Genomic DNA, 12,047 nt, shown 5'->3' with positions numbered 1-12,047 from the left:
ATATGCAGTATATTAATATATTGCAGGGACGTGCACAGGGGGGTTGCTCAGGTTGCCCGGGCAACTGCCCATATGCCCTTCTCGACTCAAGTTGCCCTTCCGAGGTGGAAAAAAATAAATTGTACTTTTACTTCGTTTACACTATGCAGCGTTCCTTCGTTACTGTGTATTTTAATTAATTACGAAATTTGTATTTTATTTTTAAATTGCTATCTCCTGTTTCTGGCGCATTCGCGAATTAATGACTCGTTTGAGATGAGTGTTGAAAATAAATGAGTCTTTTGAGTCGGTTCTTTACAAAGCGAATGGGCCAAGCGTTTTAAAATGGTTCGCGAATCAGTTTGAATGAATTGTTCAGATCGCTGCCAAAACGGAATCGTCCGAAGCTGTTTTACTCGTAACCTATGTAGAAACACGCAGAATATAACCAGTTTTGGGTGACGTGGAAATTAATTTACCAATCTTTTAACTAAAAGCAAAACTTCACACATGTACCCGCCATTACATACACGCGACCTGTTCGTCCATCGTCAGACACAGTTAAACGCGTGCAACCTCCAGAAGCATTGTAGCACAGATTGAAGAAAATCCATCGATGATTGACATCTGATTCGCTGTATACTGTGCTGTATGATGTAAGTGATTCTCACAAAACACACGTGACATGACAACGTAAGAAAACATGAGTTTTGTATAAAATCATTTTTATGTAAGTGTAAACTGTCAATGTCCTCAGACCATCTGAGGAGATTTCTAACTTTATACATATGCAAAACTTTTGTCAGTTTACTTGTCTGATATTTCAGCTATAAGCTACATCAACATTGAGACTAGAGTTAATTTGTTAATTTGAAATGCCTGTCTATTCTGTGTTTGTATTCTTTTTTCTGTACTGTTTGTGTACGTTGCAGTTTTACACATACTGTAGAAGTGCCCTTCATAAGTAACGTTATTCTTCTGTTTGTTGTGGAGTCAAGAAATGTCTAAACATTAAAAGATGAACATGAGACAAAACTACAGAATCTGTCACATTATTTTTTTTATGGTCACTTAGCTGTGTCCTGATTGTTTACACATAAAAAGCATAAATTGTGTTGGATCAGTTTGATTCACTTATGTGCATTTGTGTACAACATACATAAGTCAGCATTTAATGCTGTTGTTCTTTGTTGTTAAAGCATGTATGTGTTGAAACATAAACAAAGGTTAATAAAATGTGACATTCTAAACTTCTGACATACTGATATTTATCTTACCAATTTCTGGTCTCCACAGCAAACAGAAAAATCTTGTCTTTACAGTTCTGATACTTATGGAGGGCACTGTATTGTGTGTGTGTGTGTGTGTGTGTGTGTGTGTGTGTGTGTGTGTGTGTGTGTGTGTGTGTGTGTTTGCGCGTGTATATCTAGATTTATTTTTTCATGAGTAACTAGTAACTCGCTACTTGAGTATTATTTTCATTGCATACTTTTTACTTCTACTTGAGTAATTATTTATTTAGTTACTTGTACTTTTACTTGAGTAAAGTTTTTGGCTACTCTTTCCACCTCTGTTAAAATCTTCATGAATCTAGGCTGAGTTTGCCACGTTTAAGCCTAAATAATCAGACAGATAGCAGCTAGCTACAGCTTGCAGACAAGCAGCCTAGGCTACAATTTTTTTGGTAGGCATTAGGCAAACATGTTTGCTGATTTTAATAAAGACCCTGTTATTCCCAGTCCTTCATATAGGCCGTGAGTTTAAATAAAAAAAATTTGGGGGGGGGGTGCCCTTTATATAGGTCAGAGCAACTGCCCCTAAAAAATCCTGTGCACGTCCCTGATATATTGTGAGAAAGCTGTTATATGTGAAATCAGATAATGTGTGCACCCATACGGCCAAAATTAAATGATCCTCATTTCATAACACATCTGCGACGATTCGACTATGAGATTGGTAGTCGAATCAGGCTTCTCCTATCGATGCATCGAATCTTCGACTATTCGGGGTCACCCCTACTGTAAAGTAACCCATGGGACATAAAAGTCGCGTTGTTCCTACAGTTTGCCTTGTTTTTCTTAATTGGTCTCATCCACTAAGCATGTATGGATGTTTTCACAAACAAATCATGATTCAACAAAAACTTTTGTATTAAATTTACTTCTAAATGTATGATTTAAATGTAAATTTAAGAACAACAAATAACAAACGTATGCAGTAATCACGTACACTATAATAAAATAATAGGCTATAATTATAATGAATATAATAATGTGGATATATAACATTTGCATTATTATATTTAATATTATAATATTTTCTATATTATATATTATTATTTACATTACCTATATTATTATTATATAGAGCAGGGTCTCAAACCTTTTTGTGAGAAAGGGCTACCACAATGGATAAAACAATCTGGCGAGCTACTTTTTTGATATAGTCTACTCAAAATTTTGTTTTATTTTGTTTTACTCTAATGTTATGTTATGTTATTTTATTTTACTTTTATTTGTTTTATCATTGTTTTAAATGTTAACATACAAGCTAAAATGGGTAATAAATAGATATACAAATTGAGTCTTTTAATAAAATGTTAATGCCTTTGGTGAGCAACTCACAGACTCTGCGGGCACCATGTTAGAGACCGCTGATATAGAGGATATTATACATTATTAAAGCCTACTTATTTTTTCTACACATATAAAAAAGATGCACGTAATGACAAATGTTTACGCTTTTCTTCCTCACTTTTTGAATCTCTATACGAAAGCGTCTGCTTAATGCCTAATGTCCAGCGTCAATCACTTCATGTCCTGTCTGTTTTATTTTAGATACAGATGCGTGTCTCTGTCATATTAATTAAATGTCATATTAATAAATGTCTTTTTTATTGTATCCAATACTTCTTGTTACTCCGGTAGACACAAAGCACTGGCTTCCTCCAGTGACAGCAAAACCTACCAAATCAAAAATGCAAAGCATAACAGAATATTACCGGTAATAAATATGATCATGAATTTATTTTCTACCTCTTTTACTTCGGTGACAAACTGCTCTAAATTTTTCTGTGGACGACCAGCGCTGTGGAAAGCCCTTATATGGAGCTGGTTTGGGCGTGTTTTATGCAAATTGCCAACCTTTTGCATGCACTCCAAATGACTGACGTAAGAACAAGTATAAGAACAAATTCATGTGCATATGCACGTGTTGTGAATTAGGCGAAAAGTTTTCGCAAGAGGTTCAAGTGTGGGTATAAATACGAAAAACGTATGCAGTTATTAGTGAATGAGACCCAGTGTCTGAACACCCCGACTATATTGACATTGTTCCCAGTATACTTGTTTATAGTGAATGTTATAATGGATCTGTTGAGGTCAATGTTGTCCAAAGTGGACTTGCAGAGGTCAGTAGAGTTTAACATTTATGATTGTATTGATGTGTTTGTGACCCTGTCTGTGAAATCCAGGCTAAAGTCTCGTAAATTGATTTTAAGTTATCAAGTTATATTATGACAGAATGTTCTTTACATTATGTAGGATGATGTTATGTAGAAAACAGTAAAGATCCTTGCACACTGAAGTCTAAAATTTTCGAATGCATTTTTTCGTATTCATCTTTCATTGCTTGCACACTGAGTTCGATGCGTCTTAATAAATGTCTTGCAACAAAATTTGCTAAATTATTCAAAATTAAGTCTTTATAACATTACACTATTCACTATGAATGACATAAGTGAAAAGCTACTCGAGCACAATACTGTATAATCTGCAATTATTTGCACTTTGTTTTTCATACAGTGCTTTGTGCTGCAAGACAAAGTGAATCAACTTTTGCCATTCTGGATTTTGGCGGTCAGTTGTACAGTGGGTATGAATTGTCAAAACACCTCTAAAAATACTCGCAGAAAAATTAAACAAATATTTTTATGATGGACAAAAGTTTCGGAGGCAGTTTGTAACACTGATGTTATTGGTTTTGTCAGTAGGGTTTAAGGTGGACATATTGACGGTTAAGAAGGTTTTAGTTCTGTAGACTTAAAGGTTTTGTTTTGACATATGCTGTACCTAAGCCTTTGGGGCTTGATCAATGACATGGTGGAATCAAAATATAACATTATTTGTTTGCTCTCTGAACTTTCTGTATGACTCTGTCTTTATGTTTTTTTTTATCTGCAGCACTGCCAGTAACTCTAACCGGAGTTCCCCTGCTTGCTCTCCGGTTCTGCGGAAGCGCTGTCGATCTCCCACTCTGCAGAACATAGAGACAGACAACAACATGGTGGAGAAAAGCTCAGAGCACTCCGACAACTCCAAGTCACCCTCCACCCCTGAGCAGCTGGTCACACGCACCTTTTCCGGGCAGTCAACACGGAGCGGGGGCAAGAACTCGAAGGTATGAACGTTACTTAGCCAGACCCACCTGTTGGGTTCCTCTTTGATTCCCCTCCATCCTGAGTCACAACCGTTGGTTCACCCTCCTCTGTCTGCCAGTTAGCCTCCTATTATCCAATCATAGCATCCATTTGTTTTGGTAGTGTAGGTATTGTGGATTACATGGATTGCTTTGGCCATTGCTTTAACAATTACATAACTACACATCCAAACAATCTAGCCCATATAGGTGCATTATAATATTTTAGAATATTGTACACATAAATAAAATGTTTTAGCAAATTTGTAATTTGGATGATAGATAATAGATAAATGTATGGATGGTGAATAGATCAATAAATAGGATATGGATAGATGATAGTGAATGGGTGATTAGATGGATGGATTGATGGATGGGTGAATTAAGGGATGGATGTAGGAAGAGAAAGTGTATGGGTTGATTATTGAAATGATAGTGAATGGTTGATTTATGAATAAAGTAATGTGTGTATAAGTGATGGATGAATGAATGGATGTAGAAAGGGACAGTAAATCGATGGATGGAGGATAAAGCAATGGGTGAATGGATAAATACATAAATAGAGGGATGGATGGGTGGGTGGACGAATGGATGGGTGACTAAATGGATAGATGTAGGAAGGGATAGTGAATGGGTGGATGGAAGAAAATATAGAGGGTTAATAGATGATTGAAAGGATGGATGAATAGGAATTGGTTGGGTGAAGGTATAGATACATAAATAGGGAGATGGATGAATTGGTGGGTGGGTGGGTGAATGAGTAAATCGAAGAATAAAGGGATGTGAATGGGTAGATAGACGAAATGAAAGTGTATGGGTTGATGGGTGGATACTTGAATGAGGGATGGATTGGTGGATGAATAAAAGAATGGGTGTAGGAAGGGATAGTGAAAGGGTGAAATGATAGTGAATGGGTTGATGGATGGATGGATGAAGTAATGGGTGAATCGATGGATACATGAATATGGGAATGGATGAGTGGATGAATTTATGGGTGAATAAATGGAAGGGTGTAGAAATGGACAGTAAATGGGTTGATGGATGAAATGATAGTGAATGGGTTGATGGATGGAAGATGTAATGGGTGGATAGATTGATACATGAATATGGGAATGGATGAGTGGATGAATTTATGGGTGAATAAAGGAATGGGTGTAGGAAGGGATAGTGAATGGGTGGATGGATAAAATGATAGTGAATGGGTTGATAGATGGATAAAGTAATGGGTGGATAGATGGATACATGAATAGGGGGATGGATGAGTGGATGAATTAATGGGTGAATAAAGGGATGGGTGTAGGAAGGGATAGTTAATGGGTGGATGGATGAAATAATAGTAAATGGGTTGGTGGATGGTTGATGTAATGGGAGGATAGATGGATACAAGAATAATGGGATGAATGAGTGGATGAATTGATGGGTTAATTAAGGGATGGGTGTAGGAAGGGATAGTGAATGGGTTGATGGATGGATGAAGTAATGAGTGAATAGATGGATACATGAATAGGGGGATGGATAAGTGGATGAATTGGTGGATGAATAAAGGAATGGGTGTAGGAAGGGATAATGAAAGGATGAAATGATAGTGAATGGGTTGATGGATGGATGAAATAATGGGTGAATCGATGGATACATGAATGGGGAATGGATGAGTGGATGAATTAATGGGTGAATAAACTGATGGGTGTAGGAATAGATAGTAAATGGGTGGAAGGATGAAATTATAGTGAATGGGTTGATGGATGGATTATGTAATGTGTGGATAGATTGATACATGAATGGGGGGATGGATGAGTGGATGAATTGATTGGTTAATAAAGGGATGGGTGTAGGAAGGGATGGTGAATAGGTGGATGGATGAAATGATAGTAAATGGGTTGATAGATGAATGAAGTAATGGGTGGGTGGATAGATGGATACATGAATAGGGAGGATGGATAAGTGGATGAATTAATGGGTGAATAAAGGGATGGGTGTAGAAAGGGATAGTGAATGTGTGGATGGATGAAATGATAGTGAATGGGTCGATGGATGAATGAAGTAATGGGTGGATAGATGGATGCATGAATAGGGGGATGGATGAGTGGATCAAATAATAGGTGAATAAACAGATGGGTGTAGGAAGGGATCGTGAATGGGTGAATAAAGGGATGGGTGTAGGAACGAATAGTAAATATGTGGATGGATGAAATGATAGTGAATGGGTTGATGGATGTATGGATGAAGTAATGAGTGGATAGATGGGTACATGAATGGGGGATGGATGAGTGGATGAATTAATGGTGAATAAAGGGATTGGTGTAGGAAGGAATAGTAAATAAGTGGATGGATGAAATGATAGTGCATGGGTTGATGGATGGATGGATGATGTAATGGTTGGATAGATGGATACAACAATGGGGGAATGGATGAGTGGATCAAATAATGGGTGAATAAATGGATGGGTGTAGGAAGGGATCATGAATGGGTTAATAAAGGGATGGGTGTAGGAACGAATAGTAAATAATAGGTGGATAAATTGATACATAAATAGGGGGATGGATGAGTGGATTAATTGATGGGTGAATAAAGGGATGGGTGTAGAAGGGGATAGTGAATGGGTGGATGGATGAAATGATAGTGAATGGGTTGATGGATGGATGAAGTAATGGCTGGATGGGTAATTGGATGAATGAATGGATAGTGAATGAGTGCATAGAGGATGAAGTGATAGGTGGATGGATGAAGGGATAATGAATGGGTTAATAGATAAAGTAACGGTGGATTGATGGAGTAATGGATAATTGGATGGATAGATAAATAAGTGGATTGAATTCTTCTGACATTTGCCCTCAGTGTCTCAGCGTGATTCTTTTGTTTGTCTGATTTCAGCAGTGGCTTTCATATATTGTCATATATGTTATATACACTATAGTCGCTTGTTCTTCCTGTTTTCTTTTTCTTTTTCACTTTTCCCAGAGTTTGATATATTTTTGCTGATGTCATATAAAATGTCTCTGATCTAATCTTGAATCTTGTGTTTTTCTGACTGTTTGTGGTCGGTCTGATTTGTGTTCAGTTCTCTGATTTGTGTTTCTCTCCTCGGTGCATGCTAGTCTCACAAGCGACTTTCCAAAGTAAGCATTTCTTTCTTCTGTTTTGAGTTCACTCCATCTTTCTTTCGCTCTTTTACATCATCTGTCTATATGGCTGCTTTTGTGCCTATTATGTACTTTGTTTCCTTGTTATTAATTTGCTTGTTTTATCTAACTGATAAAACAACTGTCTGACTGTTTATGTGTGCACTGAAAAAAAAAATCCTTTCAATTTACGTAATTTTAATGTGTACATCGGTCCCACATAATCCGATTGTGTAAAACCAACATAATTTTCCTCATTTAATTTTTATGTGTCAGACCAAAACATTTTAATTGTTTTAAGTAGTCTAATATAAATATGTTGACTCAAAGTGCTATTTCTCTTTCCTATAACACATTTATTTTGTAATGTTTAAGTAATTTTATTATGTAAGGGGACTAGATTTTCATCTGTAATTCCAACATGCTTTTTTAATGCTTATATTATGGGATTATGTAACTCTAAAGCAATTTCATTATGTCACTGGCCCCAGAATAATCACCCATAATTATCCAAATGTTATTTATTTCTTTTTTAAATATAAAATACATTTGCATTGGCATAAAAAGCAAAGAGTTTTGAACAAATGTTTAGTGATATTGAGGCAAACCACTGCTTTCAGATCATCAATTCATTTAAATCACTACACATTAATTCATTAACAGTCAATAACTATTACAACAATCAGCACATGCAGTACATACAAAGGGGAAATTTCCCAAACAGGTTGTAGATTAATCCATGACTAGGCCCTAGTTATATTAGAATATTTTTTACAAAAAAAGTTTACAAACAAACCTTCCTTACAAAAACAACACTGGAGTACATCTTGAGACAAAACAATGGCACTGATATATGTCAAGATATGTCAGTGCAATATGTTTTCAAATTAAGGCATTGCAAAAGTCTGGGACTAGAAAAAGCCCCATCTGTAAAACTGACCCAAATGTTTAAAATAGTTACTATCACAGTAGATTTAGAAGTGCTAAAACACAAACACTTGCATTCCAAAGAGACATGCAAAACAGTAAGTACTATTATTTTTTAAATGGATTTACAAACTGGAAAATATCAATCCTTCAGAAAGTCAGAGCTACAGCATTTGTATAAACTGATAATCAAAGATTCAACAAAAACAAAATACAACAACCATTTCCAAAATCAACTCTGAGCAGCAAACTGTTAATGTTTTAATAAGAGAAAACACTTAAAACAGATAAACAAAGTCAAAAATGAGCAGCAGTCTTTCTGATCCTTTCACTGAAAGAAACTGTTCGTTAAAGTTACGCTTAATGCAGTTCCATTAAAATCTTTTGGATTTCCTCAAAAATAAAGCGGAGATCAGGATAGCTCAGGTTTAAGGCATACATCAGCTCAAACAACATGGCACGATGTTGCAACACCTTCATGGCTTCCAGGACTATACAAAGATCCTCTTCTTCATCACAAGAAGGATGTTGTTTGAGAGCACAAATCCCAACATTGGTGTCTTCAAATGACCTCACTGATGCTGACTTCATCCATGCCCTGTACAAAACAGACCAATTTAGTTAAAGAAACAGAAAAATGTTACTGTTACAATAAAAGTGTCATTGGAAATTAGTACAATGCAAACAAATATAAATGTAAGTATACAGACCCATGTGCATTGCCACAGCATGTTACAATTGGTAACAAATATATGGGTTACAAAGCAAGGCAGCTGCACTGTCCACTGCTCCAGGTGTGTGTGCGCGTTTACTAGACTGGAATGAGTTAAATAAAGAGGCCACATTTCGAGTGTGTGCTACCATACCTGACAATCACAGCAAAAGTGAATTCTCTCATTTTCTCACTCTCATGTTGTTACAGACCTGTATAATGTCTTTGTTCTGATGAACACGAAGGAAGACATTTATTTTGAGGAATGTTTGCAACCAAACTGTTCATGAGCCCCATTCACTTCAATAGTATTATATTTCCCCACTATGGAAGTGAATGGGGCTTATGATTGGTTTGGGTACAAACATTCCTCAAAATATCTTCCTTAGTGTTCATCAGAACAAAGACATTTATAAAGGTTTGTAACAACATGGTAGGGAGTAAGTGATGAGAATTTTTATTTTTGGGTGAACTACCCCTTTAAATCTTCCCAGGTGTTTTAATGACCCTTGTGCCAAAAGATGTCACTAAAACATACTACATTTTCTGTACTTCCAACAAGGTTTACACATTTTTATGTCTATGAATCTATATTACTTACTTCTGTCATTTGATCATTAATTGTTCCAAGCCTTTTTGCTAGCTGTCCTCCTTTCTGATAGAAGAGTTTCGTCAGGTTTTTGGATTGGAGGTCCAGGTGACACGCAGGAACATAAGACAGTAGTGATTCTTTTAAATTCAGCATTTATCTGAAAACAAATTAACCAACCATTGTATATTTGAGTACTGCGAGTCAAAGAATAATATATGTATATTAGTTACAAAAATAAGATTTAGCTCCTAACAGCAGTAAAACAGTGATAGGAATTACTTACCAATGCTTTTGAGTGTGTGCAAGGATGATGGACCTATAAGAGGAAATATTCAGAGGTGAAATCAACACATAACCTCAAATGATGAAGGTCACACATACACAGAGCATGAATAATAATAATGAAATAAGTATTAACGTTATATCAGTCATACAAAATTTTGACAAAATGAGACCTTAAAACAACAAGGTTCTCTTCTGAAAACGTCAGCTTTAAGGTGTGGCACTTCAAAGCGATTTTTTTCAGTTAATATACCAGACGTCACGCGAGATATTTAAAAAAGCTTTTTCTAATAGAATCAAGTGTTGCTCGTGGCGTAGCGAAGTCACGAATAACTGATGCGGGTCTGTTCATCTGATTAAGCAGACAGTTTGTTTAATACGCAATGTCATTATTAATGTAGTCAATTGATATCATCTGGTAAATTACTTACATGGATAACGTTACTCTGGACAGAATAACGTTTGGTTAGCGTTTTATTTGTCCTGAACCGTTTCCATAGAACAACTGAGTAAAAAGTGCCTCAAAAGTCAACTAAAATCTGACAGTTTTCAACTCGGATAAAACTACCAAACGTGAAATAACGTTATACAGCTGACATTTTTAAAACGCTGTTTTTCTTTATGAGCCTTACACTTACTGACTGACTGACTGACTGACTGTAACGTTAACTTACTCCACCAACCTCCTCCAAACTAATTTTTACTACAAGTCATTGCAATGGCTACATATTGTAAAAAAAACCTGTCTATCTAGTGAAGATGTATCACGTATAAAGTGAACATAAATAAATAATAGAACTTACTTTAATAACGTGGTGTCCGTCTGAGAGAGTTCTTCTGACTGACTGCTGCTGCTGAGTCTTCATTTTGGCGCCCAAAACAAACGATATTGATTCTCCTTTTATGGCAATTGACGTCCTTTTCATTGAGCTGTACTGCCACCTTCTGCTCAGGAGGTGCCATTTTGTGTGCAAACTCAATTTTATTGCTTTAAGTATTCAATTCAATCAATTTTAATCAATGTGAGAATAATGTGTTCATTTTACATTCAAACAAAACATTTTAATCCTAATCAATTAAATTATGTTTACACAAGGAATATAAATATTTTGTGTTGCATATACATGTTTATTTTATTTAAATTCAAAGACCCACCAAGTCCATTTTTTTCAGTGTGTATGTCCATGTGTTTAAGCAAATACCATCTCTGTAAACTATTCCTGTTGCCTGATAAATATTTTGAATAAAAAAGTGTTGAGTCCATCCAGAAAACTGATATCTGTTATAGATGAAACCTATTCATGTGTGTGTTACACTAAAAGTGTTCAATAATAGGGGGTCACTAAGATGAAGTGAGTAAATTCACTTAAAAGTGTGTATCGTAGTACAGTCAGCATAATGTTGGTGCCATCTTTTTATATATAGTCTTTTTAGAGTGATGTTTTAACATCATAGTTAGATGGAGAAAGTTCAAAGATTTTATCCTATTTGCATCAAAATATGAAGATTATTTGTCATCTCTGTGCATTATAGTTTTATGTCTGACTGCATGTTCATAGATATATTCATAGATGTAGAATAATGAGAGACAAGAGTAAGGCACCATCTTTGTAAAACTGCTTTTAAAAAAACATAAGTTAAGTACTAACTCTGGGATTTTAAATATTTCTAATAGCTAATAAATGAATGGCAAAAACACAACTATTACAACACTGCTTATTCAATGTACAATAAACAAATAATAATAAAAATAATAATAATAATGTTACTAAATTCTGAACAAAAATGTAATTCAAAATAGTCTTGTATCGTGATGCGCATCGTATCGGGACCCTTGTATCGGGATACGTATCGTATCGGGCAATTGTTGGCGATACACAGCCCTAGTGTAAATGGTGTTATAAGATCTTCCGCTTTTATCTTGCACAATGTTGTTTAAAACTCATGGATGAACGGTTACCAGTTGCAAATGAAATACATTACTTATACTGTAGTTTTCTGGATTATTGTTTAGTCCAAA

The 12,047-nt window shown here is 35.6% G+C and overlaps 1 protein-coding gene and 1 long non-coding RNA gene across 11 annotated transcripts in view; one reads left to right on the top strand and one right to left on the bottom strand.

The window, feature by feature from the left end:
- The window catches only part of gramd1bb (GRAM domain containing 1Bb), a 172,309-nt gene that overhangs the window by 127,270 nt on the left and 32,992 nt on the right, over positions 1-12,047 (top strand). For 6 of the 9 annotated variants that reach the window (XM_065282895.2, XM_065282894.2, XM_065282892.2 and 3 more), the window contains 2 exons: positions 4,161-4,377; positions 7,491-7,511. In XM_065282895.2, the coding sequence (XP_065138967.1) occupies positions 4,161-4,377; positions 7,491-7,511 (238 nt within the window). The remainder of the gene's footprint in view (positions 1-4,160; positions 4,378-7,490; positions 7,512-12,047) is intronic. The other 3 variants (XM_065282898.2, XM_065282896.2, XM_065282893.2) reach the window with 1 other exon arrangement.
- Positions 7,682-10,892, bottom strand: LOC135773115 (uncharacterized). 2 transcript variants are annotated; one of them, XR_010543444.2, is made up of 4 exons: positions 10,831-10,892; positions 10,029-10,061; positions 9,755-9,902; positions 7,682-9,039 (listed from the first exon to the last, which is right to left on the bottom strand). It is a non-coding gene; the product is annotated as an uncharacterized lncRNA (long non-coding RNA). The 2 variants fall into 2 exon arrangements; XR_012337291.1 differs by lacking the exon at positions 10,831-10,892 and having other exon boundaries at positions 10,029-10,820.

Source organism: Paramisgurnus dabryanus, chromosome 9 (assembly GCF_030506205.2).
Source record: "Paramisgurnus dabryanus chromosome 9, PD_genome_1.1, whole genome shotgun sequence".
NCBI classification, from domain to species: Eukaryota; Metazoa; Chordata; class Actinopteri; order Cypriniformes; family Cobitidae; genus Paramisgurnus; species Paramisgurnus dabryanus.
The sequence above is the reverse complement of the archived record's forward strand: the minus strand, read 5'-3'. Positions and strand labels throughout refer to the sequence as shown.